At 43.8% G+C, this 26,180-nt stretch overlaps 1 protein-coding gene across 1 annotated transcript in view; it reads right to left on the minus strand.

Annotated features, from left to right (window-relative positions):
• LOC126187927 (probable cytochrome P450 4aa1) overlaps positions 1-26,180 on the minus strand; it is a 279,646-nt gene that overhangs the window by 86,544 nt on the left and 166,922 nt on the right. The window contains exon 4 of the mRNA XM_049929290.1: positions 8,230-8,320. Within this exon, the coding sequence (XP_049785247.1) occupies positions 8,230-8,320 (91 nt within the window). The remainder of the gene's footprint in view (positions 1-8,229; positions 8,321-26,180) is intronic.

Below are 26,180 nucleotides of genomic sequence, written 5' to 3' on the forward strand. Positions count from 1 at the left end.
CTCCTGTTTACTCTTGCTTGTATTTCTAGACTCTTTACAGCCCTGTCTGCAGCCCGAAGGCGTTCCTTGTCTAAAGCAAGCATCGCTCGTACCATGTTAGAACCTATCTTCATTCCCATATTTCTAAATACCTTGCACCTTACAATGTTGCCATCATTGAAAGTCGCAACAGCATCATACACACCAAAGTGAAGTGTTTCTATTCCAACAAATACAGTCTTGGGGATTCTCGACCATATAAAACTATTTACACTTTCATTTGGGTTTTGAGTTTTTCCGTGAATACACTTTTTCAACAGTTCAGGTGCTGCTAAGTCTCTGAAAATAGGTTAGCCACAACACATACTTTATCTCACATCACTAAAATGTACCTGATGAACACGGACGTTAATAATAACACCATTTGACAGCAGTTTAACAGCGCCACAGTGGGTCACGCCCATGTAGAACACATTTCAAAAAAAATTTAAAAATAGTTGTAGTCTTCGGAATTGAATAAATTATATATCTATTAAAAGGTAATAGTCTGCAGATTCAGAAAACGCAAAAAAGTAAAAATTGAACTTTTCATGATTTTGAGCCTTTCCGGAGCCCCTTAAATGGATCGCAAAACCTACAATGTTGATGCAAAGCTACGAATACCTAATGAGAATAGACCATTGTGACGAAATCTATTTGTAATCCTGGGACGAGCCCCTCAAACTCACATCGATCTCTAGCACCACGAAAGCCAATGCTTTACTGATGATCCTCGGATACTAGCCAGTAGACATCACGGTAAGACGTCGTGTAGCCTCCTACTCGTTATATAAATTAGATCTGACGAAAATCGGGGCTTAGACCAAAGGGTAACAAGTAAGGCCCAAATCTTCAATTTCCGCTTTTCCCGTTCATCAGAGAACGCCTAGCCCTTGGGCGTGTGAACTCCAGTCAGGGTTTGATACACTGCCTAACGTTACCAGGCCAGTACGGATTATACAGGAAAGAAAATAACTTCCGTAATTACGGTCATTATCATTGACTGTGATGGCTACAGTAATGCAATCAGGGAAACCATTGCAGACTAACCAGCCGCTGTACGAACTTTTAACATATTACAAATGGTTTATAAAAATAGCCAATGTTGTTTATACGATTTTCCGGATTCGAGAGGATACGGCAATTACAAAATTCCTCTCACCCTGCACAGCATCACTACGGAAGAGTGAGTGTGACTAAGGAGGTGCCAGCCAGTGCATCTAGTGCTGTGGAGGCTATCTAAGCGAGTGTTGCGTTGCGCTCCAAGCTAGATCACGGCATCGCACGAGACACAGCCCGCAGTAACACGCAAACCAAACGTCGGCGCAGCATCCATTTGTACTCGGCGATGGTCACGAGGAATTGCACGTCGAATGGACGTGCATTAACACGTGCAGTGTAATACAGTGCCGTAATCAGTCCCGACGTTTTTCCAAGGCTGTTTTGAAAAACACAAAAATAGAAAAAAGTTTGTTGCGGGAGACTAAGAACGGAAACGTGCTCTGAGACTATTCCAGAACATTGACAGATTTACAGGAAGACAAATTATCGAACAATGTGAAAAAAACGTAGATTAGTTACAAACTACGGCGTGCACACACTTCATTCAACGTGTAAACGTCACTATAGATGTTCGTATTTAGGTTATGACATGTTCGATATGCTTGCCATCTTTGGTGATGATGTGGCGCAGACCAACAGCGAAATTCTCCATGACCCGCTAAAGTGTGGCAACATCGATGCTGCCGATGACCTCCTGAATGCCTGTTTTAGCTCAGCAATGGTTTTGGGGTTGTTGCTGTACACGATGTTTTTAATATAGCCCCACAAAAAGGAACCGCATGTGTTCATATCCGGAGAATATGGCGGCAAATCGAGGCCCATGCCAGTGGCCTCTGGGTACCCCAGAGCCAGAATGCGGTCTCCAAAGTGCTCCTCCAGGACATCAAGCACTTTTCTCCTTCGATGGGGTCGAGATCCGTCAAACACGAACCCCATTTCGTCGAAATCAGCGTCGCTTTGGATAATGGGGATAAACTCATCTTCCAAAACATTGACATACAGTTCGGTATTCAACGTGCTATCAAGGAATATCGCAACGATTATTCCGTGACTGGACACTGCACACCACAAAGTCCTCCTGTTGAGGGTGAAGAGACGTCTCGATCGCGAAATGCAGATTGTCAGTCCACCAAATGCGCCGATTTTGCTTATTGACGAACCCACCCAAATGAAAGTACGCTTTTCCGCTAAACCAAATCACGCATGCGCATACTAGTTCCCATGATGCCCCGCGGCCAATCTTGCAGTTTGAACGTCCTAACGCAAACTCGTCAGAAGCTGTGACGATCTTATTTCGTATCGTTCGCCTGTAATCTTCTTATTTAGAACCTATCGCAAAATGGCTCCTATCATTACATATTCTCTGGTTAGTATTCATTATTTTTAAACTTTACTTTTCTCTACTTTTAGTCAGTACCTAAGCATACAGTCTGTGAACTAGTTTTGTTACTCTTACACAATACGTGGAAGAATATAGATATATTTTCCTTTTTACAATTACTTATTATTATTATTATTATTATGACTGTGCTGAGATGCAACTTCGTAAACAGCCCAAACATAAAACAATTTAAAAAATGTTAAAACCGGCATGTATTATATAAATAGAAACACTAGATTCTAAAGGAAGCAATTACATTAACCGCATCCAGTTTTCTGGGTGTGCTGAAGTAGAGGGCTTTCTTGTGTAATAAATATCTGTGTTAGCTCGCCAACAGAAGTATACAACCACCAAAATGCTGTTAGCACAAGTTACTGGAGTGAATTCATACTCATCGGTTTTTACAAGTGTCAGCACGAAGTAATGCAAGACACTGTTGACGTTTATCTGCTCTGAGCCTATATTTCACAGAAAGCCGATTACAGGTCACCTTGCCAATGGCAGGGGGTCTTAAATTTAACAGTGAAATAACAAGGTCACACGACAAACATAGTGCAACTCTGTTCTTCCATTTAAACAAACATAATTCGAGTCCTCCGTGAACAAAAACGTGACAGTGTACGTACCGTGTGACAATTTAAAGTTACGCAATCGCTCAGGAGTACATGGCGCTCAGAGGTTTATTATTTCAACGAGAAAACTGCTAGATGCGGTGGCGCAAGACGGAGCTCAAGGTGACCTGTCTACCAACAGAGCTTCATTTAACCTAAGAGAACCCAAGAAGAGGAACTACAGACGTAGCGAATTATACGACAAACATCTTCGACAAAAAGGATGAGAAGGAGACCAGATCCAGTACAAAGTAATTTCAGTTACGTACTCCTGGAAGACTTGCAATTTTCAGATACCTCGTTGGGTGGTTACTTACTGCAATTTTCAGAGTTACGAAATTTTAAGACAGTAAAATACTTCGGTCCAGAGGAGCTACATGAATTAGGTGCACTGTATTCGTCTTCAAGAAGAGGCGCCTCGCTTCATATTCTCTGCGATTCCTTTAAATTCATTCTGGCGGTTGCTGAGAAGAATTCTTCAGCAACAACAGATTTTTTGGGAACCGCTTGGAGAAACAAGGTAGCGTTCCGTCCCTCGAAGTGAACTGGAGTTTAGCAATAATTTCTCCCACCCTCCTTTATAGGAACGCATTCGTGTCTGTATGTCGCTTGAGCACTTCACTGTGTAAATGCCTGCCGGAGTGGCCGAGCGGTTCTAGGCGCTTCAGTCTGGAACCGCGCGACCGCTACTGTCGTAGGTTCGAATCCTGCCTCGGGCATGGATGTTTGTGATGTCCTTAGGTTGGTTAGGTTTAACTAGTTCTAAGTTCTAGGGGACTGATGACCTCAGCTGTTAAGTCCGATAGTGGTCAGAGGCATTTGAACCAATTGAACTGTGTACATACCTTACGTCGTTGTCACTAGGCGTTGGAAAGGATAAGAGGCCAATGCCAACGAAAATTAAAGTTGGGCAGCTTTTTATGATATTAAGACTATCTGGTATTTCCTTTCGTTCAGTTCTTAATAAGGTCTGAAACGTGGTTGGATACGGGAATTCCGCCACAAAAATGTCGGTTACTACGTGTTAACCGGAATGTCTCAACAGAAAAGAACGTCAGAAAGGGTAAATCCTACAAATGTAAAAATATCACGTGTCGTCTCAGCTGTGTAGCTGTATTCGTGAAAGGCGGCCGCGGTGGTCTAGCGGTTCTAGGCGCTCAGTCCGGAACCGTGCGACTGCTACGGTCGCAGGTTCAAATCCTGCCTCGGGCATGGATGTTTGTGATGTCCTTAGGTTAGTTAGGTTTAATTAGTTCTAAGTTCTAGGGGACTGATGACCGCAGATGTTAAGTCCCATAGTGCTCAGAGCCATTTGAACCATTTTTTTTTTTTGTATTCGTGAAGAAAGGTCGTGCTTTGTAATAATTAATGGAAAAATCATCGACGAAAACAGAAGTGATATCCGGCGCTACCCTAGGAAGTGGCGCAGGCCCTCTGCTGTTCCTAATGTATGTGAACGTTTTGGAAAACAATTCTGAGCACCCTTCGTGGAATGTTTGCAGGTAATGCTGTAACTTAACACTCTCGTAAAGTCACCTGATGATAAAAACCAATTTGAAAATGATTTAGACAAGATATCTGTATGGTGCCAAACGTGGTAGTTGAATCTAAATAATGAAAAATGTGAAGTCATCCACATGAGTACTAAACGGAATCCGCTAAATTTCGGTTACACGCTAAATGACAAAAAACATAAAGGCTGTAAATTCAACTAAATATTTAAGGATGACAATTATGAATAACTCAAATTGGAAAGAACGCATAGAAAAAAACGAAATAAAGACACTTTTATTGGCAGAATACTTACGTAGAAAGTGCAACAGATCTTCTAAAGAGACTGCACGCGTTACACTGGTACGCCCTCTGCTAGAGCATTGCTATGCTGTGTGGGATCCCAATCAGATTGGATTGACGGAGGTTGTCGATGAAGTTCATAGGAGGGCAAGTCATTTCGTGTTATCGCAAAATAGGGAAGAGAGTGTCACGCGCGTTGGGGTGTCAATAACTTTTTAAGGCGTTTTTCGTTGTGCCGAGATCTTTTCACGAAATTCACCAACTTTCTCCGCCCCAATACGAAATTATTTTTTGACACTAGCAAACACAGATAAAAGGAATCAAAGCTCATACGGAAAGATTTAAGTGTTCGGTTTTCACGCGCGCTGTTCGAGACTGAAAGGGTACAGAAACAGTCTCAAGGCGTTTCCATAAACACTCCACCAGGCCCCCAAGCGTGAATTGCAGAGTATTCATGTAGTTGTAGAAGTAGTTGTCTGCAATGTATAAGGTGTCTCCGTGACATGATAGAATTTGTGTTCTTGAGCAACGCCGGATATCACTTCTGTTTTCCTCGATGATTTTCCGTTAATTGTTACAAACTGCGACCGTTCTTCACGACTAAAGCTCCACAGCTGAGACGACACGTGAATTTTTACATTTGTAGGATGCGCCCTTTCTAACCTCCTTTTTTGATGAAACTTTCTGATTAACACGAAGTAACGGACATTTTCGTGCCAGAATTCCTGTATCCAGCCACATTTCAGACATGACAATCCTGCACCTTGTGAGCGGAATCAGGGAGACGAGTTCCGGTATTCCGTCTCCCAGTATTTGATAGCAACGAACAACTTGTTGTTCAGTGATACTAACTCTGGCTGACTAACATTTGATTCATGCTTGACTGTTGGCCACTTTGCAAATAATGAAATTGGAAATTTGTGCTAAGGTCTTATGGTACCAAACTACTGCGGTCATCGATCCCTAAACTTAACACTACTTAAACTAACTTACGGTAAGGACGACACACACACACACCCATGCCCGAGGGAGGACTTGAACCTTCGCTTTTTCTGCCACGGGAATAGATCTCACAACTGCTGTCGATATTACATCTTTGAATCTCATTAAGGGATCACCAGTTTAGTACTGGAGGGAAGCGTTGAAATCGTAGAGGGAGGCCAAGACATGAATCTCTTCTTCTCTTCTTCTTGTGGTCTTCAGTTCTGAGACTGGTTTTATGCAGCTCTCCATGCTACCCTATCCTGTGCAAGCTTCTTCATCTCCCAGTTCTTACTGCAACCCTCATCCTTCTGAATCTGCTTAGTGTATTCATCTCTTGGTCTCCCTCTACGATTTTTAGCCTCCACGCTGCCCTCCAATGCTAAATTTGTGATCCCTTGATGCCTCAGAACATGTCCTACTAACCGGTGCCTTCTTTTTGTCAAGTTGTGCCACATACTCCTCTTCTCCCCAATTCTATTCAATACTTCATCATTAGTTATGTGATCTACCCATCTAATCTTCAGCATTCTTCTGTAGCACCACATTTCGAAAGCTTCTATTCTCTTCTTGACCAAACTATTTATCGTCCATGTTCCATACATGGCTCCACTCCATACAAATACTTTCAGAGACGACTTCCTGACACTTAAATCTATACTCGATGTTTAAAAATTTCTCTTCCTAAGAAACGCTTTCCTTGCCATTGCCAGTCTACATTTTATATCTTCTCTACTTCGACCATCATCAGTTATTTTCCTCCCAAAATAGCAAAACTCCTTTACTACTTTAAGTGTCTCATTTCCTAATCTAATTCCCTCAGCATCACCTGACTTAATTCGACCACATTCCATTATCCTAGTTTTGCTTTAGTTGATGTTTATCTCATATCCTCCTTTCAAGACACTGTCCATTCCGTTCAACTGCTCTTCCAAGTCCTTTGCCGTCTCTGACAGAATTACAATGTCATCGGTGAACCTCATGGTTTTTATTTCTTCTCCATGGCTTTTAATACCTACTCCGAATTTTTCTTTTGTTTCCTTTACTGCTTGCTCAATATACAGATTGAATAACATCGGGGAGAGGCTACAACCCTGTCTCACTCCCTTCCGAACCACCGCCTCCCTTTCATGCCCCTCGACTCTTATAACTGCCATCTGGTTTCTGTACAATTGTAAATAGCCTTTCGCTCCCTGTATTTTACCCCTGCCTCCTTTAGAATTTGAAAGAGAGTATTCCAGTCATCATTGTCAAAAGCTTTCTCTAAGTCTACAAATGCTGGAAACGTAGGTTTGCCTTTCCTTAATCTATTTTGTAAGATAAGTCCTAAGGTCAGTATTGCCTGACGTGTTCCAACATTTCTACGGAATCCAAACTGATCTTCCCCGAGGTCGGCTTCTACTAGTTTTTCCATTGGTCTGTAAGGAATTCGCGTTAGTATTTTGCATCCATGACTTATTAAACTGATAGTTCGGTAATTTTCACATCTGTCAACACCTGCTTTCTTCGGGATTGGAATTATTATATTCTTCTTGAAGTCTGAGGGTATTTCGCCTGTCTCATACATCTTGCTCACCAGATGGTAGAGTTTTGTCAGGACTGGCTCTCCCAAGGCCGTCAGTAGTTCTAATAGAATGTGGTCTACTCCCGGGACCTTGTTTCGACTCAGGTCTTTCAGTGCTCTGTCAAACTCTTCACGCAGTATCGTATCTCCCATTTCATCTTCATCTACATCCTGTTCCATTTCCATAATATTGTCGTCAAGTACTTCGCCCTTGTATAGACCCTCTATATACCCCCTCCACCTTTCTGCTTTCCCTTCTTTGCTTAGAACTGGGTTTCCACCTGAGCTCTTGATATTCATACAAGTGGCTGTTTTTTCTCCAAAGGTATCTTTAATTTTCCTGTAGGCGGTATCTATCTTACCCCTAGTGAGATAAGCCTCTACATCCTTACATTTGTCCTCTAGCCATCCCTGCTTAGCCATTTTGCACTTCCTGTCGATCTCATGAATACAGAAAGCATATTTACAAGGACGTATGTTGCATTAGAGATGAAGAGGCTCTCACAGGATAGAGTACCATGAAGACCTGCATCAAACCAGTCTCTGGACTGAAGACGACAACAAGAAGAGCTACAGAGGATTCAGTTCAGGGTGGAAGTGGTTTCGTGAAGTTTTAGGATCGTGACAAGACGCCTCAGACCGCGCGGCTCGGAGATAGTGAATCTTCGGTTCTTTCGTCTGCTGTTTCTGGTAAGTGAAATATCATCAGCACTCTACTCTAAACCATCAGCGAAACGCAACAGTCCTAGTGAAGTGCTACTTGTGGGACTGGGGTGGGGAGGGGAGGGGGGGCTGCGACAGTGCCCCCAGCCACTCACCGCTGCTCGTGATGAGTCCGTCCCCGATGAAGTTGTGCAACAGCCGGTAGTAGGAGATCTTCTCCGTGTGACGCTGGCTTTTCAGCACCGCCTAGAACATAAAAAAACCAAAATAAAGCAATAAGTTTCGATTGAGCTATGTTGGGCTTACAGTAGTAAATTAAAATAAACCAAAAAATATCGACTAAAACTTGTAAAAATTAATCAAGCACAAGAGGAAATAGCTATGTACGTCGTTGTGTTCTTTTAAATGTGGCTCTATTGTAACGCATTAAACAAGCGCACAAGGAAATATATCATTTGTCAGTCCAGAAATTATCGTATATCTTGTATCACATATTCAGTTTGTGTTCTGTTTATGCCGACATGTTATTTGTCGCTTCTCTTTCTCGTACATCCATCATCGAAACTGCGCAGACAGTTGTTGCGGGACGAACCTTCTCGTAGGGGCAGAACTGACTATCCGGAGCAACCGTTCTTCTACGTACAGTACTTACTTTCCTCACTCACACAATTACGAGTGTCCGTATTCTTAAACTTGTCAAGAAATAAGAAAAGTACTGTTTCCTTCACCAAACACCTGGCGTAATGATTAGGATAGTAAAATTAGTGGCATCAACAGCTTTTCTTTCATTGTCTCGCCCCTAAATCGAATAGGAAGGGGCAGAAAGATTCTACTACACCATGTCGTCTCCACCACAAATTGCACGGTGGTTTTTAAGAGTAGGGATCCGGACAGGGCTGTACGCTGATAGTATAAAACATTATGAGCACTGCCCGCCGTGACGTTGGATGCCGCGTCGTGACGTTGCGGGCACGTGACGTGGTACCAAAAGCATGTAAGCAGAGCGGACACCCTAACGAAGATATGGAGTGCAAATGGAGAAATCCATTGACATGAGCGACTCTGACAAGGGGCACATTATTATTACGCAGAGGCTGTGAATGAGTGTCCCGAAAACGGCGAAGCTGGTCGAATGTTCTCGTGCTGCTATCTATCAAGAGAGGTAGAAGGACAGAGAAACTGTCGCTAGGCGTTAAATGGTTGGACGTCCACGACTCTACACAGAATCTCTGGGGTTCGGAGGCTTTTCTGCTGCCTAGAGTAGGACAGATGGTGATCTGAGGCATCTTTGCCGAAAGAGCACAATGCTGGCGCACGCACAGACGATTCGGAGCACACCGTTCAACGCACTTTGTTGAAGAAGGAGCTCCACAGCAGACCACCCCTACGTGTTCACATGTGGACCCAACGACACCGTCAATTACCATTGCCGTGGCAAGAGACCATCGAGATTCGACCGTCGATCAATGGAAATGTGTCGGCTCTTTAGGTGAATTACATGTCTGCTACACTAGATCCACAGCCGTCTCCACAAACGCCGTCATCGAGGAGAACGGCGGCTCGAAACGTGCAGCCCGCCACGGACGCAGTCTGGCGGGAGAAATATTACACTCCTGGAAATGGAAAAAAGAACACATTGACACCGGTGTGTCAGACCCACCATACTTGCTCCGGACACTGCGAGAGGGCTGTACAAGCAATGATCACACGCACGGCACAGCGGACACACCAGGAACCGCGGTGTTGGCCGTCGAATGGCGCTAGCTGCGCAGCATTTGTGCACCGCCGCCGTCAGTGTCAGCCAGTTTGCCGTGGCATACGGAGCTCCATCGCAGTCTTTAACACTGGTAGCATGCCGCGACAGCGTGGACGTGAACCGTATGTGCAGTTGACGGACTTTGAGCGAGGGCGTATAGTGGGCATGCGGGAGGCCGGGTGGACGTACCGCCGAATTGCTCAACACGTGGGGCGTGAGGTCTCCACAGTACATCGATGTTGTCGCCAGTGGTCGGCGGAAGGTGCACGTGCCCGTCGACCTGGCACCGGACCGCAGCGACGCACGGATGCACGCCAAGACCGTAGGATCCTACGCAGTGCCGTAGGGGACCGCACCGCCACTTCCCAGCAAATTAGGGACACTGTTGCTCCTGGGGTATCGGCGAGGACCATTGGCAACCGTCTCCATGAAGCTGGGCTACGGTCCCGCACACCGTTAGGCCGTCTTCCGCTCACGCCCCAACATCGTGCAGCCCGCCTCCAGTGGTGTCGCGACAGGCGTGAATGGAGGGACGAATGGAGACGTGTCGTCTTCAGCGATGAGAGTCGCTTCTGCCTTGGTGCCAATGATGGTCGTATGCGTGTTTGGCGCCGTGCAGGTGAGCGCCACAATCAGGACTGCATACGACCGAGGCACACAGGGCCAACACCCGGCATCATGGTGTGGGGAGCGATCTCCTACACTGGCCGTACACCACTGGTGATCGTCGAGGGGACACTGAATAGTGCACGGTACATCCAAACCGTCATCGAACCCATCGTTCTACCATTCCTAGACCGGCAAGGGAACTTGCTGTTCCAACAGGACAATGCACGTCCGCATGTATCCCGTGCCACCCAACGTGCTCTAGAAGGTGTAAGTCAACTACCCTGGCCAGCAAGATCTCCGGATCTGTCCCCCATTGAGCATGTTTGGGACTGGATGAAGCGTCGTCTGACGCGGTCTGCACGTCCAGCACGAACGCTGGTCCAACTGAGGCGCCAGGTGGAAATGGCATGGCAAGCCGTTCCACAGGACTACATCCAGCATCTCTACGATCGTCTCCATGGGAGAATAGCAGCCTGCATTGCTGCGAAAGGTGGATATACACTGTACTAGTGCCGACATTGTGCATGCTCTGTTGCCTGTGTCTATGTGCCTGTGGTTCTGTCAGTGTGATCATGTGATGTATCTGACCCCAGGAATGTGTCAATAAAGTTTCCCCTTCCTGGGACAATGAATTCACGGTGTTCTTATTTCAATTTCCAGGAGTGTATATTGTGGGACTCATTCTCCTGCGCTTGCCTGGGACCTGTGATAGTAATCGAAGGCATGCTGACAGCCGCCTACGCCTGCATCCCTTCATTCTTGATGTCCTCGCCGGCGGCGACGTCATCTTGCAGCAGCAGAGTTCTCCGTGCCTCGGAGCCAAAGCCGTGCTTTACTGGTTTGAAGGGCATTATAGTGAAGTGACGTCGATATCTCGGCTACGAAATTCGCCTAATGTAAACCCTGCGGAACCCATAGGGAACCCCACAGGGCGGGATTACCGCGTACACAGATCAGCTGGCCGTTATTTACGCCAATCACATGACCTGTGAGTAGACCCGCCACGGCAGCCGAGAGCGCTAGTGCACTGCTTCCTGGACTCGCACCGGCCCCGAATCGAATCCGCCCGTCGGATTAACGACAGGTTGTGGTTTTAGGCGGTTTTCCACATCCCGCTAGGTGAACACCGGGCTGGTCCCCACGTTCCACCTCAGTTCCACGACTCGCAGACATTTGAAAACGTTCGCAATGTTCCATGGCTTACTAGACGCACACACTGGGTGCACTAATTCCGTCCTGGGGGCTTCGGGGTGGCGGCAGAAAGGTGGCGTCCGGCCACCCTCTGAAACTAACACTGCCAAATCGATAGTAACACGACCGAACCCGCGTTGGCGCTGGACAAAGGCCCCAAGTGAGAAGCGTGAACATGACCTGTGAGTAGATGTCTAATGCCACATACCTCCACAAATGTACTAACAAACTATCGGATCCCTGTGTGATGTACCTTTTGCATTTCTTCCTTTTATGTTTTCGTTTCCTTCAAAGGGCAAATATAAAAGGTGAAGCGGTAGCCTAGCGTAGAGCCTGCGCCTACCGTCATGTATTTATGATTTTCAAGTGTTAAAAAACATAACATGCCGTAGCGGTCGCGCGGTTCCAGACTGAAGCGCCTAGAACCGCAGGGCCGGCAACGAAGAATATAACATTATTTTACCAGTAAAGTTGTATGAGTTGTTATTCCAAGTAGTACTGTAATATATAAAAATCCAAGGAGTCCAACTGTGTACTTCGGAGTTAGCACAAAGATCTGATTACAATATCATGGTCAAGATTTTGTAGGTGGATACGGTGATCAAACGTAGTATTATTAATCGGTTAGCATAAATCTACAACAAGAGAATATTTCATCCATGTAGAACTAATATGAAAAGATTCTTTACCCACTTGTCCGACACGCCGAAAAATTAATCTCATTATCTCCATATATATAAACATTTATTATTATTATTATTATTATTATTATACAAATTTGGCCGTTAAAGACCGTGAAAACAGTTATTTCTTGCGCTTCTGGGAAGTCTTCTTTCTCTCAGTCCACACTTCTTTCATTCTTGCGCTGAAGGCTGCTTTTCTCTCTTCAGACCATTTAGTTCCACAAGTCTTCTTAATTTTCACACCGAAACCCGTGAATGAATTCAGTTTTTTTCTAAAAAGGTTTCTGTTCAATATTGTTTCCTGATCTATGTCCATTTCTTTTAGATCTCTTTCTGTGTTGATAAACCATAAATTTTTATTTTTTAGATTTGCGATGTATGAAAATATTTGTTTTGTAAGCCTATCCGGGTTCATCCTCATGATGTGAGCATAAAAGGAGCATCTTCTTTTTCTAATTTCGTCTGTAATTTTGCTGCACTTCGTATACACTTCTTTGTTGTTTTTTAGTCTATATACAGGCTTGCCTTGATCTTCTGTTATTTTCCTGTGTCCAAGAATTGTCCTCACAATTCTTCTTTCACGATTTTCTATCTGTTCTGCGTATGTAAAATTTGCCAGTGTTTCTGATGCATATAGTATCCGCCGTCTAATGACAGTCTGGTAGTGTCTGAGTTTAATGTTTTTGGATATACATTTTTTTGAATACATTTGTCTGCAGTAGTGAGTTGCTGTCTCTAGTTTTTGTATTCTAGCCCTGCAGGCTGGATGACCTTTTGCCACAGGCTGAATTAGTTCACCAAGATATTTAAAATGTTTAGATACCTGTATTTTCCCGTATTTCGTAGTTATTTTCTTTGGTGGATTTTTGATATTTGTAATGATTTCTGTCTTTTCAAATGAAATTTGCAAGCCTGCTTTTTCAGCAGTTTCTTTAAGTAATTCTATTTGTTTTATTGTGTCTTTTTGTGTATAAGCTAAACAGGCGAGATCGTCAGCGAAAGCAAAACAGTTGGTTTCAATGGCTTTGTAGCACTTCCCTCCAATTTGGACTTTCTCAACTCCATGTTTTTGCGTGAGTTTTCTCCATTCTGCTATGACTTTATCCAGAACACAGTTGAAGAGTACCGGGGACAGCGCATCTCCTTGTCCGACGCCGGTTTTGATCTCGAAATGCCGTGAAATTTCTCCTTGTAATTTTACTTTTGATGTTGTATTTGTTAATGTTTCTTTGATTATGGTGATTGTTCTTTCATCTATTTCATATTCTCGAAGTGTTTTGATGAGTGTGTCCCTATCGATTGAGTCATAAGCTTTTTTGAAATCAATGAATGTTATGAAATATTTCTTGCTCCTTGTAGATAAATAGTTCATTGTTGTTTTGAGGTTAAAAATTTGTTCGGCGCAGGATCTTCCTGGTCTGAAGCCAGCTTGATATTCTCCAAGTTTTCCGTCTATAATTGGTGATACACGATTGAGCAGGGCTTTTGATAGAATTTTGTATGGGACTGGGAGAAGCGATATTCCAAGATAGTTGTTAACATCCCTTTTGTCACCTTTTTTAAACAAAGGGTGAATTAGGGCAGTTTTCCAGTGACTTGGGATTTTCTTGGTTTCCCATACTTGTTCAAGTTCTTTGTGTAGTGCTTCTACTGATGTTTCTCCCCCAAGCTTGAGCATTTCTGCTGTAATTGTGTCTTCTCCACATGCTTTCCTGTTTTTGAGGTTTTTTATTATGTTTGTGACTATTATTATATTTTTATTGTATTATAAAGTGGCGACCATGACAGTATTCGAACCTGCAGTTGCTCCCCTACTGTATACTGTCGGAAATAAGTCTATTTAGGGAGACAGTATACCTGACATGCAGAATCAGTGATGTATTTCGTTCCAAAGACAGACAAACAAGCTGTTAAGCAGGTGGTCATAATGTTTTGGCTCATCAGTGTAAAAGTAACTGTTCCTTTTGGATTTGAGGGAGTCACACAAATTCTTAAGGAAGTAGGTACGACGCTGTACCATTTGAAAATTAGCAACGGTTGAGGAAGGAATAACTCATACTCATTAGAGCTAGAGAACTAAGCGCATCTTATTCATGTGGTTGTCCGTCAAGGATCTCTTAAACAAAGAACTTAGTACTAGTTTGCTTTCGGTAGATACTTGGTTTACACTGGATATAAATTTCTGGATCTGTGCAGTGCCCATAATGTGGATACACACCGAATGGAATAATAAGAAAAGAATGGTAAATGTGACCTGCGACGGAAAAGTCGTTACAGTTTGTGACTTGTATTCTGACAACAACCACGACCGATAGTAAGCCGTCCTGGGCGTAGTAAAACAGAAAATACACTCCTGGAAATGGAAAAAAGAACACATTGACACCGGTGTGTCAGACCCACCATACTTGCTCCGGACACTGCGAGAGGGCTGTACAAGCAATGATCACACGCACGGCACAGCGGACACACCAGGAACCGCGGTGTTGGCCGTCGAATGCCGCTAGCTGCGCAGCATTTGTGCACCGCCGCCGTCAGTGTCAGCCAGTTTGCCGTGGCATACGGAGCTCCAGCGCAGTCTTTAACACTGGTAGCATGCCGCGACAGCGTGGACGTGAACCGTATGTGCAGTTGACGGACTTTGAGCGAGGGCGTATAGTGGGCATGCGGGAGGCCGGGTGGACGTACCGCCGAATTGCTCAACACGTGGGGCGTGAGGTCTCCACAGTACATCGATGTTGTCGCCAGTGGTCGGCGGAAGGTGCACGTGCCCGTCGACCTGGCACCGGACCGCAGCGACGCACGGATGCACGCCAAGACCGTAGGATCCTACGCAGTGCCGTAGGGGACCGCACCGCCACTTCCCAGCAAATTAGGGACACTGTTGCTCCTGGGGTATCGGCGAGGACCATTGGCAACCGTCTCCATGAAGCTGGGCTACGGTCCCGCACACCGTTAGGCCGTCTTCCGCTCACGCCCCAACATCGTGCAGCCCGCCTCCAGTGGTGTCGCGACAGGCGTGAATGGAGGGACGAATGGAGACGTGTCGTCTTCAGCGATGAGAGTCGCTTCTGCCTTGGTGCCAATCATGGTCGTATGCGTGTTTGGCGCCGTGCAGGTGAGCGCCACAATCAGGACTGCATACGACCGAGGCACACAGGGCCAACACCCGGCATCATGGTGTGGGGAGCGATCTCCTACACTGGCCGTACACCACTGGTGATCGTCGAGGGGACACTGAATAGTGCACGGTACATCCAAACCGTCATCGAACCCATCGTTCTACCATTCCTAGACCGGCAAGGGAACTTGCTGTTCCAACAGGACAATGCACGTCCGCATGTATCCCGTGCCACCCAACGTGCTCTAGAAGGTGTAAGTCAACTACCCTGGCCAGCAAGATCTCCGGATCTGTCCCCCATTGAGCATGTTTGGGACTGGATGAAGCGTCGTCTGACGCGGTCTGCACGTCCAGCACGAACGCTGGTCCAACTGAGGCGCCAGGTGGAAATGGCATGGCAAGCCGTTCCACAGGACTACATCCAGCATCTCTACGATCGTCTCCATGGGAGAATAGCAGCCTGCATTGCTGCGAAAGGTGGATATACACTGTACTAGTGCCGACATTGTGCATGCTCTGTTGCCTGTGTCTATGTGCCTGTGGTTCTGTCAGTGTGATCATGTGATGTATCTGACCCCAGGAATGTGTCAATAAAGTTTCCCCTTCCTGGGACAATGAATTCACGGTGTTCTTATTTCAATTTCCAGGAGTATATTTCGTTCCAAAGACAGACAAACAAGCTGTTAAGCAGGTGGTCATAATGTTTTGGCTCATCAGTGTAAAAGTAACCGTTCCTTTTGGATTTGAGGGTGTCACACAAATTCTTAAGGAAGTAGGTACGACGCTGTAGCATTTGAAAAATAGCAACGGTTGAGGAAGGAATAACTCATACTCATTAGAGCTAGAGAACTAAGCGCATCTTATTCATGTGGTTGTCTGTCAAGGATCTCTTAAACAAAGAACATAGTACTAGTTTGCTTTCGGTAGATACTTGGTTTACACTGGATATAAATTTCTGGATCTGTGCAGTGCCCAGATTCCAACAGGTAACATAATGTGGATATACACCGCATGGGAATAATAAGAAAAGAATGGTAAATGTGACCTGCGACGGAAAAGTCGTTACAGTTTGTGACTTGTATTCTGAAAAACCGTCCTGGGCGTAGTAAAACAGAAAATACTTGAGGAGTTCTCTAGACCTGCTGTTGTATCAACAGTGTGCCGCAGCAAGAAGTTTCTCTTTCTGGCGATGTCAGGACAATTAGAAGTACCTCGAATATAGATACTGTGGTGTTCCTTCTAATGCTTATAAATTAATAAAATTTTAAATATTTCTGCTATTTTGAATGTGTAACACTAAAATGTGTGTGTAGCATTGTGGAGGTGGGTGAGGCATACTTGAGGGGCACACAGCTGCTCCATCTCGCACACCAAGACTGATGATCGGCGGCTCAGTATTCTATTCTACAAGCCGTTCATACTACCGTATGTGTCAGACACAGAGGGTGGCACTTCAGTCGGGATCCAGATAAATTGCTGCGATAGTGAATTACACTACTGGCCATTAAAACTGCTACACCTAGAAGAAATGCAGATGATAAACGGGTATTCATTGGACAAATATATTACATTTTCACGCAATTTGGGTGCATAGATCCTCAGAAATCAGTAACCAGAACAACCACCTCTGGCCGTAATAACGGCCTTGATACGCCTAGGCATTGAGTCAAACAGAGCTTGGGATGGCGTGTACAGGTATAGCTGCCCATGCAGCTTCAACACGATACCACAGTTCATCAGGAGTAGTGACTGGTGTATTGTGACGAGCCAGATGCTCGGCCACCATTGACCAGACGTTTTCAATTGGTGAGAGATCTGAAGAATGTGCTGGCCAGGGCAGCAGTCTAACATTTTCTGTATCCAGAAAGGCCCGTACAGGACCTGCAACATGCGGTCGTGCATTATCCTGCTGGAATGTAGGGTTTCGCAGGGATCGAATGAAGGGTACAGCAACGGGTCGTAACACATCTGAAATGTAACGACCACTGTTCAAAGTGCCGTCAGTGCGAACAAGAGGTGACCGAGACGTGTAACAAATGGCACCCCATACCATCACGCCGGATGACACGTCAGTATGGCGATGACGAATACACGCTTCCAATGTGCGTTCACCGCGATGTCGCCAAACACGGATGCGACCATCACGATGCTGTAAACAGAACCTGGATTCATCCAAATAAATGACGTTTTGCCATTCGTGCACCCAGGTTCGTCGTTGAGTACACCATCGCAGGCGCTCATGTCTGTGATGCAGCGTCAAGGGTAACCGCAGCCATGGTCTCCGAGCTGATAGTCCATGCTGCTGCAAACGTCGTCGAACTGTTCGTGCAGATGGTTGTTGTCTTTCAAAAGTCCCCATCTGTTGACTCAGGGGTCGAGATGTGGCTGCACGATCCATTACGGCCATCCGGATAAGATGCTTGTCATCTCGACTGCTAGTGATACGAGGCCTTTGGGATCGAGCACGGTGTTCCGTATTACCCTCCTGAACCCAATGACTCCATATTCTGCTGACAGTCATTGGATTTCGACCAACGCGAGCACCAATGTCGCTATACCATAAATCGCAATCGCGGTAGTCTACAATCCGACCATTATCAAAGTCGGAAACGTGATGGTACGCATTTCTACTCCTTACACGAGGCATCACAACAATGTTTCACCAGGCAACGCCGGTCAACTGCTGTCTGTGTATGAGAAATCGGTTGGAAACGTTACTCATGTCAGCACGTTGTAGGTGTCGCCACCGGCGCCAACCTTGTGTGAATGCTCTGAAAAGTTAATCATTTGCATATCACAGCATGTTCTTCCTGTCGGTTAAATTTCGGGTCTGCAGCTCGTCGCCGGCCGCGGTGGCCGTGCGGTTCTGGCGCTGCAGTCCGGAACCGCGGGGCTGCTACGCTCGCAGTTTCGAATCCTGCCTCGGGCATGGGTGTGTGTGATTCCTTAGGTTAGTTAGGTTTAAGTAGTTCTAAGTTCTAGGGGACTTACGACGTAAGATGTTGAGTCCCATAGTGCTCAGAGCCATTTGATTTTTTTGCAGCTCGTCATCTTCGTGGTTTAGCAATTTTAGCAATGTTACTAGCCTCACGTGAGTGCTAGTCCACCCAATCTTTCGAGCGTGCACTTTAAAGCCCAGGATCCTCAAGCGTGTCTGCTTAGTGCTACTCCTTAACTTTAACTCGCTAAAATAAGCATCTCCTACGAGACGTCGTTACGAGAGAAGTGAACTTCGCCTCGTGAAAGCTTCTGTAACGGTTTTCTATTGCGGCAGGAAAAGCGTTTAAATGGAAATTTGTCGAGGTGCATTCGTTTACTGAGTAATGAAAGCTTTCCAAGGCGCAACTCAAGTAAGCGAAATGACTCGCCGTGTATTACAGGACGGAAACTCATTCGCACGCATTCCATGACAGTCTGTAATACCACAGTGTACTTTGAAATCACGTGTAACATACTTACCGCATTGCTGTAACCCACATTTAAAAAAGATGTTGATAGATTACGTAAGGTGGAAAGTTGAACATGCGTAACGGGGCGTTCGTAAAGAGTATATTAACGGGAGGCTTTTCTCTCCTGTTTACTAACCCGTTAAATAACGTTTTCGTCACTTAAAACAACACATAGAGGTCGTTTGGGATTTTCTCAGTTGTAATACTGTGCGAAGTGACCAGTGTGGCTAACACACTGGGCTCCAACTCGGAGCAAGCGGGGTTCAAATCCCCATCCAGTTACTCCGCTTAAATAATTCCAACTGAGCTTCAGCGCCTGTACAAATTCATTAAGTGAAGCCATTGTTCTTTTATTTCGAAAATCGCCTAGCCAACATCTGGGTCCAACTGGTGTATAGTGATATGGTTCAGAAGTTGCTACCTGCTTCTAACATAACCTCTGGATACCTGTGGGCAGCAGATGCACACGGGATTTGGATATTACGTGTGAAACGTCCCCTTAGAACAATTTATACAAGACTGTGCTTAAACTGACACACAATATTTTTTAGCGCAATGCAATCTGACTTTCAGAAATCCCTACAAAGGAATGGCCGTAACTAACATTAACCTATACCTTTCACAAATCACTTACCTCACAAAAATCTTCATTACTCGAACTACTGCAATACAGCGAGCGCCACTACTGCCAGCTAAATAAAAGATTCAAACTACGGAAGGCACTAACTACTAGTAGGCATAGTTAGCAAATGAAAGATTTTTGTAGAGAACAAACAATGTATTTACCTTAATAGTCATAATATATATAGCAGTTCATGACATCCAGTCTAACAAATTTCAAAACTCCGCCATTTCTCTCCCCACATCCACCACTGCTGGCGGCTCACCTCCAACTGCGCAACACTACGCGCTGTTCACATCCAGCTGCCGCTGCCCAATACTACAATGGCAGACAACAATGCAAACTAGCCACAGACTGCACACAGCACAGCCAGTGATTTTCATACAGAGCGCTACGTAACGTTGCCAATAAGAAAACATAAACAGCCTATCGTACTTTAAGAGTTATGAAATGTATGTAAATGTGTGAATGTATTACAATGCCGACGAAAGTTTTTTGGACTCTGTTATATCAAAAGCATTTTGTCTCTACAGATTTGTAACGCAAATTCTCGACCTGTGAAATATTTTTCTATGAGACTGTCACTGTAGCGGAAACTGCTGTCGTAAATATTTCTGTAAGAAAGGTAAGTGACCTTGACGTAATGCGTTTTGGGCGCCCAGCTGAGAGGTAGTCGTCTGACAAAAGAAAGCCATTAAGTGGAGAAAAAAAAAGAGGCCATTATCCTCGCCATTATCCCCCCCCATGAACCATGGACCTTGCCGTTGGTGGGGAGGCTTGCGTGCCTCAGCGATACAGATAGCCGTACCGTAGGTACAACCACAACAGGTTGAGAGGCTAGACAAACGTGTCGTTCCTGAAGAGGGGCAGCAGCCTTTTCAGTAGTTGCAAGGGCAACAGTCTGGATGATTGACTGATCTGGCCTTGTAACAATAACCAAAACGGCCTTGCTGTGCTGGTACTGCGAACGGCTGAAAGCAAGGGGAAACTACAGCCGTAATTTTTCCCGAGGGCATGCAGCTTTACTGTATGATTAAATGATGATGGCGTCCTCTTGGGTAAAATATTCCAGAGGTAAAATAGTCCCCCATTCGGATCTCCGGGCAGGGACTACTCAAGAGGATGTCGTTATCAGGAGAAAGAAAACTGGCGTTCTACGGATCGGAGCGTGGAATGTCAGATCCCTTAATCAGGCAGGTAGGTTAGAAAATTTAAAAAGGGAAATGGACAGGTTAAAGTTAGATATAGTGGGAATTAGTGAAGTTCGGTGGCAGGAGGAACAAGACTTCTGGTCAGGTGACTACAGGGTTATAAACACAAAGTCAAATAGGGGTAATGCAGGAGTAGGTTTAATAATGAATAGGAAAATAGGAATGCGGGTAAGCTACTACAAACAGCATAGTGAACGCATTATTGTGGCCAAGATAGATACGAAGCCCACGCCTACTACAGTAGTACAAGTTTATATGCCAACTAGCTCTGCAGATGACGAAGAAATTGAAGAAATGTAAGATGAAATAAAAGAAATTATCCAAATAGTGAAGGGAGACGAAAATTTAATAGTCATGGGTGACTGGAATTCGAGTGTAGGAAAAGGGAGAGAAGGAAACGTAGTAGGTGAATATGGATTGAGGCTAAGAAATGAAAGAGGAAGCCGCCTCATAGAATTTTGCACAGAGCACAACTTAATCATAGCTAACACTTGGCTTAAGAATCATAATAGAAGGTTGTATACATGGAAGAACCCTGGAGATACTAAAAGGTATCAGATAGATTATATAATGGTAAGACAGAGATTTAGGAACCAGGGTTTAAATTGTAAGACATTTCCAGGGGCAGATGTGGACTCTGACCACAATCTATTGGTTATGACCTGTAGATTAAAACTGAAGAAACTGCAAAAAGGTGGGAATTTAAGGAGATGGGACCTGGATAAACTGAAAGAACCAGAGGTTGTACAGAGTTTCAGGTAGAGCATAAGGGAACAATTGACAGGAATGGGGGAAAGAAATACAGTAGAAGAAGAATGGGTAGCTTTGAGGGATGAAGTAGTGAAGGCAGCAGAGGATCAAGTAGGTAAAAAGACGAGGGCTAGTAGAAATCCTTGGGTGACAGAAGAAATATTGAATTTAATTGATGAAAGGAGAAAATATAAAAATGCAGTAAATGAAGCAGGCAAAAAGGAATACAAACGTCTCAAAAATGAGATCGACAGGAAGTGCAGAATGGCTAAGCAGGGATGGCTAGAGGACAAATGTAAGGATGTAGAGGCTTATCTCACTAGGGGTAAGATAGATACTGCCTAAGGGAAATTAAAGAGACCTTTGGAGATAAGAGAACCACTTGTATGAACATCAAGAGCTCAGATGGAAACCCAGTTCTAAGTAAAGAAGGGAAAGCAGAAAGGTGGAAGGAGTATATAGAGGGTCTATACAAGGGCGATGTACTGGAGGACAATATTATGGAAATGGAAGAGGATGTAGATGAAGGTGAAATGGGAGATACGATACTGCGTGAAGAGTTTGACAGAGCACTGAAAGACCTGAGTCGAAACAAGGCCCCCAGAGTAGACAACATTCCAGTAGAACTACTGACGGCCTTGGGAGAGCCAGTCCTGACAAAACTCTACCATCTGGTGAGCAAGATGTATGAAACAGGCGAAATATCCTCAGACTTCAAGAAGAATATAATAATTCCAATCCCAAAGAAAGCGGGTGTTGACAGATGTGAAAATTACCGAACAATCAGTTTAATAAGCCACAGCTGCAAAGTACTAACACGAATTCTTTACAGACGAATGGAAAAACTAGTAGAAGCCGACCTCGGGGAAGATCAGTTTGGATTCCGTAGAAATACTGGAACACGTGAGGCAATACTGACCTTACGACTTATCTTAGAAGAAAGATTAAGGAAAGGTAAACCTACGTTTCTAGCATTTGTAGACTTAGAGAAAGCTTTTGACAATGTTGACTGGAATACTCTCTCTCAAATTCTAAAGGTGGCAGGGGTAAAATACAGGGAGCGAAAGGCTATTTGCAATTTGTACAGAAACCAGATGGCAGTTATAAGAGTCGAGGGACATGAAAGGGAAGCAGTGGTTGGGAAGGGAGTAAGACAGGGTTGTAGCCTCTCCCCGATGTTATTCAATCTCTATATTGAGCAAGAAGTAAAGGAAATGAAAGAAAAATTTGGAGTAGGTATTAAAATCCATGGAGAAGAAATAAAAACTTTGAGGCTCGCCGATGACATTGTAATTCTGTCAGAGAAAGCAAAGGACTTGGAAGAGCAGTTGAACGGAATGGATGGTGTCTTGAAGGGAGGATATAAGATGAACATCAACAAAAGCAAAACGAGGATAATGGAATGTAGTCGAATTAAGTCGGGTGATGCTGAGAGTATTAGATTAGGAAATGAGACACTTAATGTAGTAAAGGAGTTTTGCTATTTGGGGAGCAAAATAACTGATGATGGTCGAAGTAGAGAGGATATAAAATGTAGACTGGCAATGGCAAGTAAAGCGTTTCTGAAGAAGAGAAATTTGCTAACATCGAGTATAGATTTAAGTGTCAGGAAGTCATTTCTGAAAGTATTTGTATGGAGTGTAGCCATGTATGGAAGTGAAACATGGACGGTAAATAGTTTGGACAAGAAGAGAATAGAAGCTTTCGAAATGTGGTGCTACAGAAGAATGCTGAAGATTAGATGGGTAGATCACATAACTAATGAGGAAGTATTGAATAGGATTGGAGAGAAGAGAAGTTTGTGGCACAACTTGACCAGAAGAAGGGATCGGTTGGTTGGACACGTTCTGAGGCATCAAGGGATCACCAATTTAGTATTGGAGGGCAGCGTGGAGGGTAAAAATCGTAGGGGTGGACGAAGAGGTGAATACACTAAGCAGATTCAGAAGGATGTAGGTTGCAGTAGGTACTGGGAGATGAAGAAGCTTGCACAGGATAGAGTAGCATGGAGAGCTGCATCAAACCAGTCTCAGGACTGAAGACCACGATGACGACGATCCTCGCCATTGACATTACTTTAGAGAAAGCATCACAAATACGACACGCTCATTACTTGGAATTTACATCTGCACACCTGATTATGACAAGCGTCTTTCTACGAGAGTTGAGAGAATTTCTGCTAACTTATGAAATGTCACATGACTATTGAATGATATTTTACGGTTTGCTTCTCATAGTTGCTTATTTCATTTGATATCTAGTTTACAGCTGTGTTGCAGCATTGGTTTTATAAAATAAAATAAAATGCATTTGCTAATGTGAACAGTTTCTGTCAACAGATCTATTAAATAATAATTTTGTGATCCACATTCTTCAAAAAACTAGCACTTGGAAATGGATAGAATAATAAGAATGGACTAGTAACAGTAACTGCATACATAATATTCTTTTCAAGTACTTGGTAATTTTTTGTAGAATTAGTTTTTGTGGTGCACCACTTTAATTACATAGACATTAAGATGTGAATATACATTTCCCTTATCTGCATTGTTGTCTTTAGTGTAATATTTTTTCTTCTTGAGCTTTGTCATGTTTAGGTATAAATTATAGCTTTTGCTGCTGCTGTTTGCCAGGCATAATGTTACTGAATATGTCTTTGTATTACGCTGTTAAGCCAGTTTACCACTGATTTATTTTTCTTGTTTGCTGCTCATTGCTTTATATTCGTTGTAATATTGTTGCTTACTTTGCCAATTTGTATTTTTTTTGTCCTAGCTGTTTGTGTTAATTTGTTATGTGCTGCTGCATTGCCTCGTCCCTTGGTATATAAATCTGAGCTCAGTAGATTTAAGTTAGCTTAAGAGGGGGTAGAGTATATAAGAGAATGAGTTATGATGAATTGGAAGCAATGCATTGAGAAGCTATACGAAAAAGGTTTGACCAAAAAAAGTAGTGTACAGTGGAGAAAAACTATTTTTGAAAGAGGATATGAACAGAATACAGAAACCATCCTTGGATAGGATGTTTTTGGCTGGAGCAAATATCGAAATAAGACGAAAGATCTATGGAATGAAGTTTTGGGTTGGACTGCAGTACCAAATGTTACACTGAAAACGAACCCTGTCCTTTCCTTGTGTGTTATCCCACTATGTGTTTGTGTACCCTTGTGTATTTGTTTTCTTCCTGTCTCTGTGTAGTTTCATAGAATTTTTTCTTCTTCTAATACTCAGCTACATTCACTATGATGAGGAATACTGTTAGCCTCAAATATAATTTGCAATAATAATATGTTATTTACTTTGTAAAGATGCTTAGACATTATTTATTCAGTTTTGTTTTAATGCTCATGTGTAAAGTTGATGTTTCAAAAGTTATTCTGATCTTTTATGTATGTACTCATGTAACAATTCCTGTGACACTGATGTATATGTTATTTCGATTCTTTTGTAAAGCCTGTATTACTACAAATGTTATCTGTATTGTTATGTTTTTAATGATGTATTTTGTACCTTTGTAATTGTATTCTTATGTTATAAAATTGTAATGGACACCAGTTCATCAAATTATTAACTTGTAAGTTACATTTCACTGCACACATTTCTGTTGGTCATAGTAATGCACAATATGTGAGAAGTTGGGACTGTTAGTGTTTGCACATGTGTTAATAATTCAGCAAGGGACTGGATAACAGCATTGCTGGTTCTAAGGACAATTCCAAAAAGTTCATGAGTGTATAAGTGGTGGTTTATGGACTTGCTTTATTCTCCGCAAGACTCTTCGATGGTGATCGTGCACCTGCACAGTCCCAACAGATGGCTGCTGGCCATCTCTACAAGGACTACAGTGGGTCTGCATCTTTGATGACCCAACAATATCATTATTTCTACAAGGACTGCAGTGGGTCTGCACCTCTGGTGGCCCACCAATACCGTAATCTCTTCCAGGACTACAGTGGGTCTACTCTGTGATGACCTACATACCAATATTCTTCAAAACTTCGACTGACTCTGCTGTGGGTTTGCTCTGTTGTGGCCCATTACCTGTCTGCATGTCGAGAGTCAGCACTGTCTTTCCGTTGGAAGGACACCCATACTTCTTCAAGACTGCATGGAAATCCACTACTTCCATGTGCATTGTCTTTTACTGCTCAGACTTTGAGAAAAGAAACGGCAGTTTTACTGTGATGAATGATCAGGACTCTTTTTATGGACTGTGAGAAAATTTTAGCTTTTGACCAACATTGTATTAATAAGTGTGTGCATTTTATATCTTTGTTACTGTAATTATGAAAAAAATTTTCAAATCTGTATTGGCCAGTGCCCAAAACAATTTGTAAAATTTTTTGTGTGGAGCATGGGGGCTATGTAAGTAGGCTGTTCATGTTTTCTTATTGGCAACGTTACGTAGCGCTCTGTATGAAAATCACTGGCTGTGCTGTGTGCAGTCTGTGGCTAGTTTGCATTGTTGTCTGCCATTGTAGTATTGGGCAGCGGCAGCTGGATGTGAACAGCGCGTAGCGTTGCGCAGTTGGAGGTGAGCCGCCAGCAGTGGTGGATGTGGGGAGAGAAATGGCGGAGTTTTGAAATTTGTTAGACTGGATGTCATGAACTGCTATATATATTATGACTATTGAGGTAAATACATTGTTTGTTCTCTACAAAAATCTTTCATTTGCTAACTATGCCTACTAGTAGTTAGTGCCTTCCGTAGTTTGAAT

This window comes from Schistocerca cancellata, chromosome 5, assembly GCF_023864275.1.
Source record: "Schistocerca cancellata isolate TAMUIC-IGC-003103 chromosome 5, iqSchCanc2.1, whole genome shotgun sequence".
Taxonomy (NCBI): Eukaryota; Metazoa; Arthropoda; class Insecta; order Orthoptera; family Acrididae; genus Schistocerca; species Schistocerca cancellata.